Source organism: Erithacus rubecula (assembly GCF_903797595.1).
Source record: "Erithacus rubecula genome assembly, chromosome: 3".
Lineage (NCBI taxonomy): Eukaryota > Metazoa > Chordata > Aves > Passeriformes > Muscicapidae > Erithacus > Erithacus rubecula.
In genome coordinates, this window is record NC_136689.1 from 117,930,919 (window position 1) to 117,951,861 (window position 20,943).

Consider the following 20,943-nt stretch of genomic DNA (forward strand, 5'->3'; position numbering starts at 1 on the left):
TCAGGGATCTCTGCCCAGTTTAAAGATCTATAAACTCCAGTCTGCCACATGGTAGCATGTAAGTTCCTTACCATTTCACTTCTAGCCAGGTAGTAGTTTTCCAGCAGAAAATGCCTATCTTAACTTTCTTGGTAGAGGAAAGTTTGGCAGTTTTAGCTATTCTTACTTTGTGCTTAGAGAATATATCAGTACTAGCTGGTATTGTTGGAGTTTTTAATTTTCAAGGGAATTTTGCCTGGTGTCAACAGTACTCCTGAGTTTTTGTGGTCACTGCTACATAAGGGACCTCAGGCTGTGGGGAGGCCAGATTTTTTCTGACTCAAATGACTGGAGGTAAGCATCTCAGTTGAGTGCATGTTATTTACTTTTCAGATTTGCTAATTATCATTAGTTTGCACGGATTTCCTTCAGCATCTTTGTACTGATGAAATTGCCTCACTGAAGCATGACTGAAAGACAAGCTGATGAAAACTGCCAATGCCTCTTCATCAAGAAGAGATCATGTCTATCCAAACTATTTTATTTTTTTAATGACCCATCAGTTAGGGAAGTATTAGATGCCATATATGTCTCTGGAAAGTTCTTGACACTCTCTTCCCTGATGTTTTTGTGAGAGAAAAGTTACAGAACTTCCTTTTAAACAGGTGGGAGATTTAAGGTGTTGAAGTTGTTGGAGCCTCTTCTGTTTTGGTTAAACACTTATTACTTGTGTGAGCAAAGAGTACACTTGAAAACTGCAATGTATATGTCTTTGTGTGTATGTATTTTTATATATATATATATATAATGTTGGCACAGGATGGGGTTGTTTTAAAGAAAATGATGAAAATTAGAACTTGGGAAGTATAAGTAATGGCTGAGGATCAACATGATGAAACTTAACTGTAAGGTATGGAATGAGGAAGAAATTAAACAGGTGAGATACTAGGGATAAAACATAGAGGTAAAACTGCAATACAAATATGCAGGAGTTGCACTGACTTAAAAAATATGTGGCACCAATCAGTAAAAAGGAGTCATTTGTGTATGAAACTGATGAGAACTTCTCTGAAGTGCAAATGTCCATTTTTGGTAATATTGAAAGAACGGTCTACACATTCTAAAGAGAATGAAAGAAGTTAATATGTGATTTATGAGATGATTGAAGGGATGAAGCAGCTGAACTTGGTTAATCTGAGAACTAAGTAAAGAGGAAGAGAAATAAATAAAGGAAAGAGGGATTTCATCAACTAGCATTGCAGGGCAGGAGGTTTAGGTTGCATACCAAGGAGATCCTCTTTACTCTTACAGCCATAAAAATCTAGAAGAAAATGAAAGTAAATATTCTGAAAATACTGTTGCAATTTTAAATTATAAAAATGTGGATAATACACATACTGGGCTCAGTGGAAAAGGCTGGATAGACTACAGTCAGGATCAGTCTCTTGAAGCAATTTTAACTGTATCTTTCTGTTTTTCTGTGTTGGTGCCATGCAGGTGATTTCTAGTTTTCAACTGTATTTCTGGCATATTTGCTCATGGCATTTCTCATTCTACGTTTCATCTTTACTTTTTTTCCTTCTCAGTGTCATTAGTCTCAATACAGTGGATTCTTTTAAAAAGTAAATAAATACCCATACTGTACCGTGGTATTTACTTTACCACTCTTTCCCTATATTTAGAATGTATACAGCAATGAGGTATTTATACTATGCCATGGTAAATGTTTGCTTTCAGTGGTGCCCACTGTACTTACTTTTCCATCTTTGCTGAGCTTATATTTTAGCTCTTCTTTAATTTTCATATAGTCCCAGTCCATATGAATTTTTTCTGCTTCCAACATGTGTGAAAATATCTCCAATTAAAATATTACCCCTGTTGAGTTTTTTTGTTTGTTTTTTAAAATTATTTTTACTGGAAAATATTTTTTTAACTGCTTTGCAGTTCTGTTGCAATAGCTTTTGGTGTAATAAGTGTACTCATGCTGGTGTGGCTTGGATGAGAATGTACATTTTTGAGTTAACACTTGTGCAGCACAAATGGTGGGATTCATCTCACAAAGCTTTTGATGTCTATAATGTAGATGTCTGCATTTGATCCAGTCTCCTTTAGTTAGTAGAGAAAAATGAGTATCTTCAACATACATTTTATCTCGGTTAAAGGTGGGTGGCTAAATTATCTCCCTCTATAAATGCCTATTTGTATATGTAGCTGCAAAAATTAATTAGATAATTAACTGAGATGTAGGTGTCTGCTTTGAGGCTGTTTAAATTCATGGGAGGTTAATCCTACCCCATGTAATTTGATTGGCTGTTGATGAATTTTTATTTAGGATGTGATAGCCTCACTGAAACAGCACCTCCTGCATTAAGCAGAGCATTGGTTTAGGTCTACACTCTACCTGAACCCAAAGTGACAGAGGTTAAATTCCAAAATTTGTAGTCCTGTCTGTAAAGCTTAACTGGTTTATTTTAATAGTTTATTTTAATGTGATATGTAATAAACCAGAAGCAGTCAGAAAATCCATATTGTCTGCAACACCCCTGCTGCAAAATGTGGTGCAATCTTTTGGGGTAGAGGGAGAGTAGCAGCTGGAGGCAGTAACTGCTGCTAGCATTCAGTTCAACCTGCCCAGCTGGGTTTTGGCTTCCGCCAGGGTAGTGTTTGAGAACATTTGTGAAACATTTCTTTGATGGTGCATGAGTTTTAGCAGGATACTTATGATGAAAGAAATGCCTGTGTTGACAAGTGTTGTGGTGCCATTCAAACAGATTTGTAGAGCAAAAGAATTGATGCTGAGAACTTGACATTCATGCTAATTGCACTTCAGGGTTTGTTTTTTTTTTTTCTGCTGTGTCTTTCTGTGGAATGAATACCCATGAACAACTTCAAAGTGCACTCTAGCAGTGTTCTGCAAAACAAAAGGAATAGGTTCAAGGAGGTTCATACCACTGAGCAGTGTGTGATATTTTCAATGTGTGCCTATCTCAGTGTAGAAAGCCAAACCTGATGGTGATACCTTATCCAAAAGATAGATCTCATGTAATTTTCTGATGATGAGCAGTGAGCAATACTTCTTGATAATTCAAGTTGAATTACCTTGTGTATAGTACCAAATGATTCCAGTCAGTGTTTGTCAGACCTGGGAATCAGCTGGTTTGATGCACTTTCATCTTCTTGTGCTCCCTTCAGTACCCTGTATTTACCAATGAAATCTGATGGAGCAAAATCACTGAAACCTGGTCATGTCATAGCATGGATGAGGGAGCTAATGGATGAGAAATTAGGTGCTGTCCACAACTATATTTCAAAAAAAAGTATGGTGTCTCTTTTTATGAAAAGAAATTTCCTATATTTTTAAGTCATGGTGTTTGAAGATTTAATCCATTTTTTGGCAAATGAAAGGATCCTTGCCTGTAGCTATGCAGAGATTTTTTACAACTTCATTATTTCTTTCAGAGTTTAGTTGTTTTAAAAGTGTCCTTGGTTTAAATCTGTAAAATACTTACTGTTTCTGAATATTGGGGAAGAACTTCTGAAATTAAGGTAAAAGCTTAATTCAGGTCAGCTCAATATATATTTCAGTAGCCAGATTTTAATATCACTAATGACATTGGTTAAAATTTGAGAAATGGGTACCTCTGGTAGAATGTAAAATAAATAGGTTGCTGCGACTTCATATTCTTCCGTTTTTATTCTGGCTTGTTTTAATATGCCAAGAATCTTGGCATTTTAAAGAACACTAACTAGTTTTGTATGTGTTTGAAGCTCTTCATTGTGTTATTTGATCTGAATGCACATGGAAACTTGTTTATCTTTCTTGGTATATGGAGTTGCTTTCATTGTTTGAAGCCCAAAGCTTGCCATCACGCAAGTGAAACAAAGAAATGCTATTAAAAGCACAAGAATAAAATTCCCATTTCAGTAAAGAGGTATGTTTTAAATACTTAGGCAGATTATTTTGCATGTTTGTTTCATTTAGCCTACTTTGAGTGAAATGCATTATATTTAGAACTAATGTGATGGGATTAGTGTGAAAAAACTTTAAAATAAACAGTCTTTTATCCTTAGAATTAAGATACAGTTTTTTTTCTTCACATAACTTCAATTTTTAGGACAGAAATTTGGATCTCCTATTTTAATTACTGAAAGAAAAACAAAATTCAAGGTGGTATCAAAAATGTAAAGCAGCTCCTTCCTGTTCTTGATGCCATCTCTGAAGCAATGATTAAGCATGTTGATAATTCAGTTAAACAACTTCCAAATTCTTCAAATTCCACCTACATGTAACTGTAGAATTGGCCTATAAAAATACCTTTAGGCTAATTTTCTTGGAGTAAGCTGTGGTATGGCATTGCAGTCTTACAGATTTCTTGTATAAGTTTTTGATTCTTGTACAAGTTTTGATTACAACCCTCTAGGATTTGCTGTTCAGCCAGGTCTCAACCCACCTCACTGTTCACTCATCAAGTCCACAGTTTCTGAGTTTGCCTATGAACATACTGTGCAAAACATTGTAAAAAGCCTTGCTGAAGTGAAAGTAGGTGATATCCCCTGCTCTCCCCTCATCCAGCCAGGTAGTTGGCTCATCACAGAGGGAAATGGGGCTGGTCAAGCATGATTTACCTTTAGTGAATCTGTGCTTAGTGCTCCTGATCACCTTGTCCTTCACGCTGGTAGGGATGACCTCCAGAATGGGGCACTCCATTGCCTTTGAGGGATTGAGGTGAGGCTAACTCTGTGGTAATTTCCTGGGCCCTCATTCTTGTGCTTTTTGAAGATTGGGGTGGCATTTGCTTTATTTCAGTCCTCAGGCAGCACTCTGATGTACAAACTTTCAGTTATGATTGTGAGCAGCCTCATTATTGTGTCTGCCAGGTCTCAGCACTAATGGATGCATCCTGTTAGGCACATTGACTTGTTGATGTCAGGTTTGGCTAGATGTTCTCTGACCCAATCCTCCTTGACAGAGGGAAAATCTTCCTTCCATCATTCCACTACCCTGATTTCATCTCCTGGTTTTTTTTCTGGCTATGGTTGAGTAATGACAGGAGTTTTTTATTCATCCACACAGGTCTCTTTCCCCCTTTGCCTGGTTTCTTACTCAGCAGAATACCTCATGGATACCTCATCCCTGAGCCTGCAGAAAACAATCCTTGGGTATCAAGTTTCCCTCCTTTGTTTAAAGGTCATTATAATGATCTTGGAGATTGGGAAACCTTTTAATTTCTACATTGATTTGGATTTGTGTTTTGTGGTTTCTGTCTTGATAGGTCTTGGAGACACAAGTAACTGTGATTTCTAGCACTTTTATCTCTTTTTTGTCTACTGGCTGTATAAGATTAGTGATGTTTTATTTGTATTTTTTCTTTGAAGTCTCTGGTAATCAAGAAAGTGACTCTAATCTCTAGGAAATTCTTTGGAACTGGGACAATTGGACATTCTTCCAGAATGTTTTATAAAACTGATGTTCCTTAGTAGTGTTTTTTTTTTTTTTTTTTGGTTTGTTTTGGGTTTGGTTTTTGTTTTTTGTTTTTTTTTGTTTTATTTATTTTTTTAATTTTAACTTCTGTTGAAGACATTTCTGGAAATGGAGGCTTTGATGAGAAAATGAGCCCATTGAACAATTTACACTTGACTGATTTTTTTACACCTGAATATGTAACACTTGAATTTTACACTGTCTATGTATCTTTTGATACTTACTCCATCACATCTCAAAATATACTTAAGTGATTAAAATGAGAAAGAAATTAAGTTATTTCTTGGTAATGATAAATGAAGCTGCTTTAAGGAAAGTGCATTATGATGAGGCCTAGAAAGTGGGAAGTGTGCTTATCTCTGGCTAGATAAGGGGAAGGGAGTAAACACAATATTTTATACTGTGGATGAAGGCAAGGAAACAGTTAAAGAAGACAGAACTTTTTTTTGAAGACCATATCCAATTTCAACAATACTTTGAGTATGCATGTTCATCTGTCAGGAGGATGTGCAATGAATTTAAGTTTTTCATCAGAAAGCTGTTCTTTCAGAGTTCTGGATGACTCTGTCATGCATAGCTTTCATCACTCTTTAAAGAAAATTTTGTTAAAGGTAACTACTTCACAGACTCAAAGAGCTGATTCGAGCAGCCTACTCTTATTTTTCTAGCTCGAAACTTTAATTAAAAAAGGAGCATTATTTCAGTTAAAATAGCTATATAACATATTTTTAAACTTGTGTGGAGAGGAAAATAGAATAGTGCAATTCCTTTAACCATGAGTGCTGTTTTAGGAGTGGAAAATGTGAGGGGGATGCTTTACAAGAGACTGTCTTCTGGCTTTCTGAAGGTCATAAGAGCTATAAGAAATTGTAGCTAGCCGTGGAGGTAGGAAGTTCCTAAACTGATCAAGTGCCAAAATTTTGTTCTGTTGTAAGTCTGATTTATTCTGAATTTGTATTTCAGGGTCCTGTTGGCAAAACCATTCTTAATAGCAATTATTTCAGAAATGTATTGACTTTGAGTTGCTCGTCCTAAGAGCTAAATCTATGTATTACAAGGTTTCAAGATGACTTAGTATCATACAATATATGCAACAAAGATGAATTGTAGTGGCTTTTATTTTCAATATTATGGTATTTTGATTTTGTGGTAGAAGATGAAGCAACTCTACTACAGCCTATAAGAACAAAGTATATATGTGGAGGAAGTGTGTTAATCTTTGTGTTTTTACAATGGGTACAATAGGGAGAAGAACATTTGTGGTGGTGTGACAGCTAAAGGGAAGAGGAAAAGAATTATACAAACTGTCATAAAAACTTCATGATTTAAGATTAAAATATTTTCTTCTGGAGATTAAAAAAATTGTGGCTTTTGAATCAGAAATAATGCCCCAGGAGAGTGAATGAAAAATTCATACAGTTTTCTTAGTCAGTGGTCTTGGTGTCCATAGGTGGGTTAAAAGATTTATTCTGTCATTATTATACTGTTTGAGTGTTTCTGTCAAAATAAATGTTGCATTTTGAGAGTCAAAATATATTCTGTAAATTATTTACTTGCTGAGAATATTAATAATAACAGACAAAATGCAATCCAATACATTACAGATTTCTGAAGAAGAGAAGCAAGAATTAATTCTAGGATTAAACTGAGTGATTATAAAGTCTTTACATAATAATGGTCTTGCATAACCAAGAGCATACTTGTTTTTAATGAGTTATCTGATCAATAATTTGAAAACTGCATATCAAAATCCATAGAAAAATAAGTTTTATCACGTGGAATTTGTCTGTTATATTTATGTAATCTTTGGCTGTGTTAAGGAGTTTTCTACCTTTCATCTGTGCCAAAAATTAGTAGACATGATTGCCAGTATCTGAATGGGAATTTGCATCTGAAAATACTGAATTACTGTAATTTAGATAGCAGCATAGTCTCACTTAATGAAATTTAGTCTGAACGTGTGATGAAATTCTTCAGTTCTATCAAGATGTGTTTCTCTCCTGGAAATATTCTAGTTTCCTAACCTGAATGTTGGTATTAGAGAGTCAGGTATCTGGAAAATATTTCTGCAGCTATCAGGAAATTCCAAAATCCAAGTAAAACTATGGATACCTTGCATTAGATTGATGGACCACTTTGAGCAAACTCCAGCTTAGCGCAGCAAAAACAATGCATTCACAGTGTGGTATGACTTTTTTCAAGAAGAGTATGTCTTCTTTAGAAACAGAGAAACTTGGATTTGCCTTTCAGCTGTAAGCTTATTCTTCCATCTCCCTTAAAGAATAAAAATTAAGGATAAACAACAATTTATATATATTTTTTTAACTTCTTCTAAGCATGAATACTATCACAAATGTCCCTTTTTTGCTGACCTCTCCATAAAATCAATGAATGACAACCTTACTCCAGTTTTCATGACTTGTGCTTGAATTGTGCATTATTTCAACAAAAGGTGGTTATAGAAGAGGAAATCTCATTCATTTCACATAAACTATTTGTTTAGAGGAAATAAAGCCTTGTTTGAAAGCAGGTTGAATAATACTCTTTTGGTTAAGAAAAATGTCCATTATTGAAAACCGATCTCACAAGACAGAAAATGCACTTAATTTAGTTTGGAGAGTTGAACTAAGCCTTTCAATTTCATATTTGTGCTTTATTCAGTGCAGCGTGGCTGCATGTGGTTGCTGAAGGGAATGCTGTGAAGGGATTAAAACCTTTTTTTCTTGTGGGGAAAACATTTTTCTTTCTTATGTAATACAAATGCAGCATACATTTTTCAATTCTTACTTTTCAGTCTTCTGCCTCAGTAAAAGAAACTTCAAAAATTAAAGAAATTGACTTTGTTTAAAAAAAAAGAATAAGGTACACACCAAATATTTCTAAGAGGATTTCTCTTTCTTTTTTTTTTCTTTTTTTTTTTTTTTTTTTTGTAATTTCAGACATGGGACACAGAACTGGAGAGATCTGCAGAGTCATGGGCTGAAACCTGTCTGTGGGAGCATGGACCAGCAAGCCTTCTTCCATCGATTGGACAGAATCTGGGGGCACACTGGGGAAGGTAGTTTAAGATACTGTTTTTCTGCTATATATGGAATTTTTAAAAAATCTAACAAAATTTTCTTGTTACTTAAAGGAGACTTGGTAGAAGCTACAACTTTTGAATGATCTAATACTGGCTCTACTGGGTTTCCTAGGTACAGACCTCCAACATTTCATGTCCAAGCATGGTATGATGAAGTGAGAGATTTCACATATCCCCATCCTCATGAGTGCAATCCATATTGCCCATATAGATGCTCTGGTCCTGTTTGTACACATTACACACAGGTATGTAGTTGTGCTTGATTTTAATCACCTGTGGAAAAGAGTGGCAGAGGCTTCCAGCTGGGTTGCTGACTGACACTTAGAACACACTAAACTTGCAGTAAATACCACACCACAAAGCCCAAAAAAGGCTTTTTTTAGATTCCATAGTTAGAGGCACTGGGTATCAACAGCAACATAAGGTTGTCATACAAAACTTAGATTTCATCCTCATATGTATCAGCAGGATTGAGGAAAAAGCTCACAAACCCCAGTTAAACTTAGTGTTACTGCCCAGTGCACTTTGCATAATCTGTTAAAGAAACAACTCATTAAAAAAAAAAAAAAAGTTTTCTTAGGTGAATTCCTCAGATCAAACAGTAGTTTTTCAGAGCTTGTTTTAACTTCAGGAAGATTTTAAAATTGCATAATGATCGTTTAGTTCATATTTCTGGAGTCTGTGTATCTAGCATGAATTTTTGTTGAGGGATACCAGTCATGTTTTCAGTGAACAGGAAAGACATGATCTTCAAATTATACTATGGTCCACACATAATTTTTGATATAACATTGGAAACTTTAAAAAATTATTACTTTTTAAACACTTATTTTCTGTTTACTAGCATAATTTACAATTGTACCTGGTTTTAAAATAAAATTACCTCTATATTCTTATTTACCATACCTATATTATAACCTATAATTACATTTACTATTACATGCAGGATCAATACATATATTCAAATTTTTTGTGGCACTAGTTCTTCACAATACTTACCTCTTTCAGCTCTTAAATTCTGCTAGATCTACAGATTTGTCTTACCTTGAATGAACAGATTTTCAACACCTGTCATATTTGTATCATTTGAACATTCCAGACTTTGTGGATTATTTTTGAGATCTGCAATGAAAGGTGAATAAAGGAGCACAGCCTCCTTAGATTGCAGTGACATGAAAGCATATTAGTTTTAACTCCTTTACTTGGGTCTATTCAGTGTATGTGTATTTTTGTTAATGTTTTTATCTTTGGTTACCTCCTTTTACTGCTGAAAAATATTTGTTGTCTTAGTCCAACCCATCCAAACCCCTTTCAGTTGTACTGGGAACTCCAGCACACAGAAGTTCTTCAAACTCACAATTATCAATTAATTGTCGTTCCAATAATCAGTTCTTCAGATCATGTTTTGTAAATGTTTTGCTATGCTTTCAAATATATGCTTAGAGCATAGAGCATATTTATAAAATGAGAGTCATATCTTTTCCTTCAAGGTAAAACTTTCCTCTCTAAAAAGGGTGTAACTCAATAGCCTTTTTACAGTTGTAATTAGGTCACTTCAACCCATTTATAGCAGGGGGGAATACATCAGTTTGGTTATTTGAATTTTGTATATTAGAGACAGTTTTCAAGTTTTTTATGATTTTAAGTTGATCATCTTTGGTTTTCATGTTTTCCTCTTTTCTTTTCCATAGGTTGTTTGGGCTACAAGTAGCAGAATTGGTTGTGCAATTAATTTGTGTCATAACATGAACATCTGGGGGCAGATTTGGCCAAAAGCAGTTTATCTTGTATGCAATTATTCTCCTAAGTAAGTAGATTGACACCTAAAAGTATATTGAAAGGGCAAGATACTTTATAATAGACAAGGAAATAATCTGCAAGGGAATCAGTCTGGATTTTCTGGGTTTTTTTGTACTGTTGCAAAATAGAGCATTGTTCCCAAACAGCCTTCCGCTGCACAAATACTCTTGTGAGTTTTCTGGTGCTTTGGTTTTCTGGCCTGTGTTTTATACATGCACAGCATCAGAGACCTCTATTACAGTGTGATATTTTTCTGAAAATAAATGTATCTCCCCAGTGTAACTTAAAGGAATATGTAACAGGAATCCCATGGTTAAGATCAAATTTTTAGGGTATTCCATCTAGGAGAGAATCTACTTCATGTCCTCATGAAGTGGAGGAATTCAGTCTCATGGTGCTGTGCCAGTTTAAGAAAGACCTTACAGCAATTTATGTCAGTTCTTAATTTTTTTTCTTTATGGACTTTTCAACTAGATCCTGTGTGTTAGATGTAGAATCATAGAATCATTTGGATTGTAAAAGACCATTAAGACCACTGACTCCAGCCAGTGACCAACCTGGCACTGGCAAGTCCACCACTAAACCATGTCCTTGAGTGCCACATCTACACACCTTTGAAATCCCTCCAGGGATGGTGATTCCACCACATCCTGGGCTGCCTGTTCCAGTGCTTGGCAACACTTTCAGTGAAGAATGTTTTCTAATACCCAATCTAAACCTCCCCTAGTGCAACTTTAGGCCATTTCCTCTCATCCCATTCCTTGCAACTTGGTTATATCAAAACAATGTTATGGTTTGTGTGCCTGCTTGTTTTCATAATTTATTTCTTAATATATTAAGTGCTGTTTATTATGTTAATACGCTCATTTTTTGCTATTGTTTTTTTCTGTAAAGGGGTAACTGGTGGGGTCATGCTCCTTATAAACCTGGCCGCCCCTGTTCTGCATGTCCCCCTAGTTTTGGAGGAGGTTGTAGAGAAAACCTTTGTTATAGAGGTATGTACTATTTCACTCTCTCAGTTTTCTACTTCCCAACTCTAAATGGAAATTGAAATGTAACTTTTCTTTTAATTTCTTTCCTCATTGTGACTTAAAATAGTGGAATAAAATATATTATGTATGTGCCCAAAGATGAGTTAGGCCCTACTTTACTATGATGAATGGGAATATGTACTTGTGATACGTGAGATGAGCCTCACCAGAGGGAATGGAATGCACTGAACTCCTGCTGATAAGTGCTGATTCTGGGTTTTAGTGCACAAAGATGGAGGCTCATTGTGTGCTCTTTATATGCATTTCTGTAATTACACTGGAATCTATGCAGTCATTTGTTTATAGGGAAACATTATCCCAGTGACATAGTCATGTGGTATGTGAGAAAAATCAAGAACAAAGCTGGAAGACATTAGTAATTAAATAAAATGTCAGCTAGGATGATTATTAACTTACAATTTTTGGAATAGCATTTATACAGCATATTATGAATCTGCAACTTCTTTTTGTTCTGCTCTGTAAACAACTCATTTAGCAATTTTTGTTAATAACTTCTGAGATTTCATATTGACCATATGAAAGCTGCTTTTGTGTGCCCAAATAGCTTTCTTATGGTTCTAAGTAAGAAATGTAGATACAGTTCTGAGTGTTTCAGAATTATTTTCACTATGTATGAATAGAAGGGCCTCATTTTCAAGTCTGTTACTATGAAATAAGCTTTAATTTCACGCTGTCTATGAACCTGGTAAAACTTTGCCCATGTGTAACAGATTGTCCTATTGGTTTTCTGATGGCATAAAGATATTAAAACAGGAGCATTAAGAGCAGTTCCACACTTCAGTTGAGCTACACATGCTGGGGGGGAAACCAGTCTTTTCTCAATATCACAAACATACTTGAGGTGTTTTTAATCTTGAGCTCTCCATTTATGATGCAGTGGAGAGTTTTCCTTGCTTTCTTCCTTTTGTCCACTGTTTTATAAGAACAAAGCTGTTTTACTGAAACATGGTAAGGGATTTACATTCCACGCTGATATTTTTTTTTTTTCTGAGAGATTTTTTTTTTTTTACCCATTTTCTGAAACAGAGGATTCAGAAAGACCTTATTCCCCCCATGAACCAGAAGAGGAAACCAATGAGATTGAACGCCAGAGATCCAAAGCTCAGGATGCAACAGTGCAAAGCCGGCCAAGAACACACCAACCTTCAGCCTCCACAGGCACTGATGACAGTGAGAAAAACGAAGTGATAAGCACACAGCAAATGTGTAAGGAATTTACCTGATTTGCAAGTGGTCAACAAAATTGAATTATCTAGTGTCGGATTCATTGCACTGAATTTGCTTTTTGTTTGTTTTAGCTCAGATTGTTTCGTGTGAAGTAAGGCTAAGAGATCAGTGCAAAGGAACAACTTGCAATAGGTATGGTAAATTTTACAGTTGTCATTTTGAGATTTTTCTGAAAGGCTATGTTTGTACATGAGTTGGAATATTTCCCCTTTTTGCAATCCCAGGATTTAAAACCAAGTTGTGTTTAATTCTCTTAGGTATGAATGTCCTGCTGGCTGTTTGGATAGCAAAGCCAAAGTTATTGGAAGTGTACATTATGAAATGGTAAATACTTTTAAATTAGATTTTGTACCAGTAGAGTGTTTAATGAAATGTCTTTTCTGTTGGCTTACTAGTTAAAATCCTATTAAGAATGGATTTTGAGGATGTCAGCATTCACCAAAAGTAAAACCTTGCACCAAATGTTTATAAAGTATCAGATGACCTAAATTTGCATCTGCTATTCTCTGTGTACTGTACAAATGTACTTCATGCTTATGCATACACAGAAGTAGAATTTTTGTGTCCACATATTTGCTTGCAAATATGTGAAGGTGCAACTAAAGGAGGAGTACAGCAATTTGTGGGTATGCTTGTATAAATTGTTTCAGTAAGATGGACCTGCTTGTGTATAATCTTAATGCTAGCTAAGAGTGTATAATTTACTGTGTGGAATGGGAAAGCAGTATAGGAAACAGAATAGGAAATGACAGCTACTGTGAACAAGTGTACTGTAAATGAGAATAGTTTCTCTGAGTAAGACAAAGTGGTTTATTTGAAATAACACTTACATATACCAAGTCAAACATGAGAGACTCTACCAATTTTATAATGACACATTGCAATTAAAACCTTTTTTTAAATTTTTTTGTCTGATGTGGATCTGCTTTTCCTGCTCTGTTTTTCAGCAATCCAGTATTTGTAAAGCTGCCATACATTATGGCATCCTAGACAATGAAGGTGGTTGGGTTGATGTCACTAGGCAAGGGAGGAAAAATTACTTTATCAAGTCTTACAGAAATGGTGTTCAGTCAATTGGGTAAGTTTTTTCTTAAAATTAAAATGTATGAAAAGGTTTTCATCTGTTTATATTTTTATTTCATACAAAATATATCACATTTGAAATTAAATTTTGCTATGCTTTTTGTCATAAAGAATACCAAAATGCTATAAAAAGGCATGTGGATATAGAGATATTGTGTCCATTCTGAAAATTTAACTACTATTTAATGGTGGACAGAGAGTTGGCACAATAATAATATGAAAGAAAGTTAAATAAGTTACAGAACGACTTGAGCAGTAAGTCAGTGTTAGTCGTTTAATATTATTGAGAGTATTCAGTTAATTAATTGGTAAGAGTATATATTTATTGTCAAAAACTAGCACATACTGGCAGATTATTTGTGTTTTGGACATGGACAGAGCAATCTATGGCAGCTAACAAAGCAATAATATTGCAAGTTTGTGTTTGTAAATGACCCTCTCATAGAGTGCATATGGAACAAGAAGAAAATACACCTCTTCCAGTATGGATCATTAATTTAATCACAGTTCCACAGCTTACATAGGACATTTTGGACAAATATTTTGTGTGATTTCTACACTGGCCAGTGATGGAATAATATTCCATACTGTGGAAGCTTAATTTGGAGGTGTAGTGCACTGCTGAGGTGCTTTCCTTAGCACTGGTATGTGGAAACAGCTCCAAATACTTGTATACATGCTAAAGGAAAACCCAGAAAAGCAGTGCTTAGAAATGGAGAATGCTTGGCTGATTCATATAGAATTATCCAATTGTAGAAAAACATCAATACTAATATATTTGAGTCTTAGATATTATTGGTATTTGCAAATTATGCTTCATTATACCATAATGTATTTTTCAGAGATTTGCATTGCTGTCTTTATTTCTGTCTACAGTTAGTATACATGTAATAGTGCTATGGGTGTAGCTCATAGGGGTAATACTGAGCTGAAAGAAAACAGAATTTTTGAGTGATGTACTTGGCTCACATGTAAATCTATGAGTCAAGGAGTTAGGAAATCAACACAGGCTGTGCTCTCACTCTGTGCTGTGCAAACAAATGATACAGTCTATGACACCTGTCATCATTTCTCTTTTCAACAGATATGTCTAATCCAGCATAGAGAAGAACATTGACATGGTAGACTAAATTCAGTGGCCTATAATTTGGTCACCTGGGCAGCACTTAAGGCATTGATATCAGTCAGTTTATTTGGATCATCTATGACCTGACTCTGGTTTGATTTACTTACCTAAAAATGAAAATACAGGCAAACATTTCTATTTTTTACTTGTGTGATGCAAGGAGAAAAGTAGATCTTGATTATATCAATGCTAACATATGAGGAGCCAGCTTGCTTACAAATTTAGGTGTAGATAAGCTGTAAAAAGCTTTTTAAACTGGAACAAATTGATTTCCCATCAGTTGAAGTCTCTGTGTTTCTATGCTATATGAAACAAAACTCATGCACAATCAAGGCAGCCTATAAAGTGTATTTAGCACCTATCATCTGAGAATTGGAACTCAGGCTAGTTATTTTGGCTATGGGATAAAAAAAGATTATGTACCAAAGTTTCAAACCTTCAAGAGGGCCATCACTAAGGCAGGGGATGCCTTGCAGCTACCTGACTCTCACCAGGGTCTGTAGATGGAGCCTTACATAAACTATTTCATCTAGTCAAGAATAGATGAAATAAAGTGGATCTCACCTCTACTGTGTATTGCAAAACAGAATAGAGAATACAGAAAAGTAAGTGTCAGTGCAGCATACAGCAAATGTCTTAATCTTCAGCTCCTATGATTTCTTACCAGGATTGCTAATACCAATGTTTTTTCAGCTGCTGGATTTTCTCAGGATAGGGTACTGTTCTGAATATCTCAACAAGCTAGTCAACAATAGAATACATATTCCAACACATCAGTGTTTGACAGTGCTAGGGCAGCAGAAGTATGAACTACATCAGTGAAAGGAAATTGGAATCCAGTAAATGAGCAGTGTGAAATTGATGGGTCATACAAGTAAATAAACCAATGCAGGCAAACAGTGGAGTCCACAGGAGCAATTTTCTCCAAAGCTGAATAGGGAATAATTTCTTTGGTTTGTTGTTTTGGTTTTTTTATAAGTAACTTTATGGGTGCCAAAGGCATCATCAGCCTCTTTGTTACAGATGAAAAATATCACTATCAGAGGCATATCCCAGAGTTAAAAGAGGAGGAAAATAGAAGATGAGGGGAATAAAATAAAAATGTTCATCAATTTGTAATGAAACAGCATAATCGATGTATCTGACTTTTTACAATAACAGGAAGCAGATATATCTGAGTGACATGTAATTACTGGGGAAAAGAGAACTCTTACATGTTCTACTGGGTTTTTAATGATGGTGATGATAACAAGAGATGCAAGATCCAAAAGTAAAATGTAATGAAATGTTTCAGAAGGGCTGTGAGGAGAAACTCTTCTCAGTGTTGGCCTTGTTTATAGGAATGAACTTTTAGCAAAAGGTGAATGAGCTCTTCTGGTAGATGAAAGCTTCTGAGCAACCACATGCTGCATTATGAGGGACCAGTATATTGCTCAATTGGTTTCTATCACACATTCTCTTAGCAAATTAAACCCCTGAAAGAGTTTAAAAGTGTTTAACTCACATTCCTGTATTTGAAACAGATTCACTGAGAGTACAAGGCAAATGTGTCATTGCAATAAATACATTCCCATCTGGGGATAAGGGGATGTAGTGAGTAAAAACTGATTGGGGACATTCTCTTGGGTTTATTTCCATATTTTCTAATACAAATTATTTTAGCTAAAACAAATCACTGAAATATGTTATTTACTGATGATTTCAAATATTTCTTCTTCAGAAAATACCAATCTGCTAACTCCTTCACTGTCTCTAAGGTAACAGGTTAGTATTTATTTCTTACAAGGCCAGTACTACTCTGTTCTTCCTAAATAGCACACATTTACTTGTTTGTGCTTTATTTTCTTCAGTTCAGGCTATCACCTGTGAAACCACAGTGGAACAACTGTGCCCATTTCAAAAACCAGCTTCGCACTGTCCAAGGTAAGATGTATAAAATTTTATTAATTTGAAGTGTTGCTCTATTTTCTGCAATTTACTAATTATTTTTTATCTCGAGTTGTTGAGAAAGGTGACAATAGTAGCTCTAAAGATGAAGTAAGATGTGTTCAAATGATATTTTAGTCTTTGGTCTCAGTAGAAGGCAAGGTAGGTAAAGGTGATCTGCAGGATTTTTCGTTAGGAATATCTCTTTTCCATTTACTCTTTACAATCCTGTTGCTAATCTTAGTGAAGTCCTTACACTAAAGACTGTGAATAAATGTGTATTTTTATTTTTCACTGTCTATTATTATATATATGCACCTTGGGCAAAGTACACTTTATTCCAATTTATTTACCTGTAAAACCGATACAAAAGAAGGCTAAAATTCAGGTATTTATCATGGAAATTACCAATTTGTTTGGGAGTTCTGGAGAAACTGGATTAAAAAAACTTGAAATATATCTGGTTAAGGTAAGGCCTGGTCTGCAGGTTGGCTTTAAATATCTGTGCCATTTTTTTGAAGGCTGTGTTTTAACTCTTCGAAAGGCGCCTCTACCGCAATATTTTGACAAAGGAATTTGGTAACAGTTCTTAAAACCGTAGATGAGTCAAAGGTAAATACACTGTAGCATGATTTACCACAAATTAAGCTGGAGATATCCACAGGATTACTTTCATAGCAATCCTGCAGCCAACACAGGAAACAAGTACAAAGCCAAAACTGCTAGGAAAACATCCCTTCATGTAGCACTTGGGTCCATGGACTTACTTGGTGTTTGGCTATGACTCCTGGCTTTCTAGCTGGAAGATGTGGAGGAGTAAGCTAAGGAGTGGAACATCGGAATGGATGGGTACAATCTCCATCTTCTATCTTTCTCTTTTTTAATTTGTTATTAAAAACTGAAGTTAGCTTCGTTAAGAGGAAAATAGGTTTTGTCTTTGGGAAAATGAAAAAATAAATTAAAAAAAAAAAAGTTAAAAATCATGTAATTCTGATGTGTCAACTTAAGGAACTTCACAATGACAGTGATTCATTCAAGCTTCTGTGCTGGCTCTTAATTCTGAAAATGTAGTCTTGGGAATTACAAGCAGAAATCAGCCATGGCATTAATTACACTACCTCATTTTTCCCTCTTACTCTCTTTTTATAAATCATCAGTTCTTCAACACTTCTGACCAGAATATCTTTCCTGACTTATCAGCATATTTTAGTTACCCATCTGGCAAGACTCTAGAATACCCAAATGATGGGACTTCCCAAATACCGATTAGCGCTAACATTTTAGATAATAACATTTATCTGAATAAATGGATAACATTTAAAGAAGAATGCTTGCCTGGGGCTGCCCCATGTAGCATAGCTCCACTTTTCAAATGAAGTAGCTCAGAGTAGATCTAGAGTCAATTGACAGTTCTTGCTTGTAACATATCACAGTTAGCAAATGAGGTGCTGGAACCTTCTGTACTGCTCTTAGCTTCCCACATGCTTTTCATGTGTATTTTGAAGCTATAGAAGACATGAATCACAAAGTTTTCCTCCTATGTTAACAAAGTGCAGTTAGTAAAGACAGTGTTTGTTTTAGTAGCTTTCCGACCTCACAGGATCAGATAGGAGTCTCACTACTTTCCAAAGTTTTTAATTCTAGCCACATATGCCAATGCTCAGCTTCATTTTAATTTGCTGAATTGGTTTATGTCACCAGGTCATCAGTATCAAAGCAGGTACTCAGTCAGATCTACCTCTTCTGAGAAGGTATCTGACTATACATTTTGTATAAGGCACTTAGAATCAGATTAATTCTGCAATAGTGAACAGGCTCTCTTCTCACTGACTTTTCTACTTGCCTCACATATGTTGAACAAGAATACCACCTGCTTACCCAAAGGAAAAAAGACCAGGCTTGTTAAAGTATGATTTTAAGCACTTCATTATGAGCCTCAGTACAACAGCAGTGCTTTCACCTGTATGGTCAAAGCCTCAAAAACTGACAGCTTTTAAATAGCATTGTGGACCCATATGTACAGACAATCAACTTGATATCTACTTAATAATGCTGTCATTGCACATGATATATAAATCTTCTGATACTCTTCCTAATGTATGTGATTTGTTTTTGATCTTTCAGGGTGTATTGTCCTCACAACTGTATGCAGGCAAATCCACACTACGCTCGAGTAATTGGTACACGAATTTATTCTGATGTAAGTATAGGGATTTACATTGTGTTATTAAATGAGATATATAACTCTATGAAAAAGGATAGAATATTGATACACAGTTTTCCTCCATATGATGATCTTTTCAAAAGTTCTTTTTCAGAGGCTCCCATTTAAGTTAGCAGCAGTCAGATGCTGAAGATGTGGAAAGTTATTTGAAAATTCATCATAGGCTTCACTAGTCTCTGGACCCATCATTTAAATTCTTTATCAAAATTCCCATTGTTCAACATTGGCAGTTTATTCTTATTTAAACCCTTTCACTTTAGATCCTGATGCAACCATGTGCAACTTCTGTCAGACTATACAAAAAAATTATTCTTAAAATAAATGTCCACAGTCTCATTACTTTGAATTTTTCTTATCTCTGTGGATAACAAAGTATTTGCAACATTTTGATATATTTGTGTAAAGTGTCTTACGCTGTCATATTATTTTAACAGACTTTTTTTGTCATTCTGTTTGCTAGTCAACTTTTTTTCGCCATCTTTTCTACAGTGTGTTTAGTTCTGAGGTCGGTAGAATGTCTGAAAAGAGATTTCTGAATTATGATCCTCTGTCATGTCTCCTATGGAGAAGCCAGGATGTAGTGTTAGAGAAAGCAGCTCATATTTTTGGCTGTAAGCTTTAGGGTTTAACTATCTTACGGATTTCATAAAGAGTAGTATGTCAACCAGCTGGGTCAGATGATGAATTTCACTATTTTCCAGTTCTTTGAAATGTGTGAAAATAATATGGAAATATTTACTCCTCAGAATTTTGAAACTATCTGTTTTCCATTAGATTACCTGAGTGTCTTGTCCTGAAAGCACTCTCATCCATGAGTAGTGTCATGGGTGTGAATAGCATTTCCAGTTTAGAAAAATAACTGATTCATGAACTGGATCCTTAAAGTGTATGAAAGGCGCAGTGAAAAAAATTTCAATGCAAGTTAAGTTTGTGGAATATGATTTTCTTTCAGCTTTGTGGTGGCAATTAAGGGCTACAGACAAAGTTTCCCAGTGAGTTAGAAGAGACTGTTGTAGGAGAAAGAAGACATGCTTGTGTTTAAGCTTGACATGAGGAAATCTCACAATATATATTTTCTTGGTAAAATATAGAGAATATGATGTAGAAAGCTATAAAATAGTTCCATATTCCTATGATGGTATGATAAAGACACTTGTGGTTTAAATACCTTTGTAGAGTAATGCTGTGCTGTGGTAGATACTGGTATTTGTTGAGTATCTGTAGAAGGAAAATAATTAATTTGTTAGAGTTATTAACAGCTCATAGGATCTGAATACCAAGTTAAGAGTGTTCACAGCACAGTAATAAAGCATGGCTGTATAATGTATGAAGTGTTCATACTAACTTAAAAATACTGCCTTATATATCCTCTGGAATTCCTTCATCAAAATTAAGGTAATAACCCCAAACCTTTGAAGTTTTCTGCAAAGTGACACACAGATGCTGATGTAAGCCACATATAATATGCTGAAATTTTTAACAGACATAGTGAAATCCTGTTTTGCTTAAATCAACAGGAGGATTGCCCCAGTGGTTCAAGGAAGTGTCATCTGGATGACATAATACTGAGCATAGGAAATACTGTAGCATCACTACTGGAATCTGATTCCAGTAGATGCATATCTTACAGTGTCATTCCAAGACAATGAGAAGTTCTTGAGAGATACTTTGTGAAAAAAAAAAATCTGTATATGTTTATAAAATTATATGCATCTATTCATAGCTATTCCTATGCACTGGTTCTTAATTATGAATTTATACTTGTTTAATTGTTCATTTATTCAAAAACTATGTGCATTTGTTCTCCAGTCTGATTTGGAATGTAGCATCAGAATATCAATTTATTTTTCATCTGAAAATGGCCTCTGAGCTGGCTTCATGAACCCCAGTCTTCTGACCTCTTGTTTTTCACATATTCCATTCAAGTGTCTTGCCTTCAGCTCTGAAATGTTGTGCATTAGC

The 20,943-nt window shown here is 35.2% G+C and overlaps 1 protein-coding gene across 3 annotated transcripts in view; it reads left to right on the top strand.

Moving 5' to 3' along the window:
- The window catches only part of CRISPLD1 (cysteine rich secretory protein LCCL domain containing 1), a 36,600-nt gene that overhangs the window by 10,148 nt on the left and 5,509 nt on the right, over positions 1-20,943 (top strand). For all 3 annotated transcript variants that reach the window (XM_079300480.1, XM_079300481.1, XM_079300482.1), the window contains 11 exons: positions 8,401-8,519; positions 8,656-8,788; positions 10,235-10,350; positions 11,238-11,338; positions 12,422-12,601; positions 12,694-12,754; positions 12,880-12,946; positions 13,570-13,700; positions 16,552-16,595; positions 16,682-16,754; positions 18,882-18,957. In XM_079300480.1, the coding sequence (XP_079156606.1) occupies positions 8,401-8,519; positions 8,656-8,788; positions 10,235-10,350; positions 11,238-11,338; positions 12,422-12,601; positions 12,694-12,754; positions 12,880-12,946; positions 13,570-13,700; positions 16,552-16,595; positions 16,682-16,754; positions 18,882-18,957 (1,101 nt within the window). The remainder of the gene's footprint in view (positions 1-8,400; positions 8,520-8,655; positions 8,789-10,234; positions 10,351-11,237; positions 11,339-12,421; positions 12,602-12,693; positions 12,755-12,879; positions 12,947-13,569; positions 13,701-16,551; positions 16,596-16,681; positions 16,755-18,881; positions 18,958-20,943) is intronic.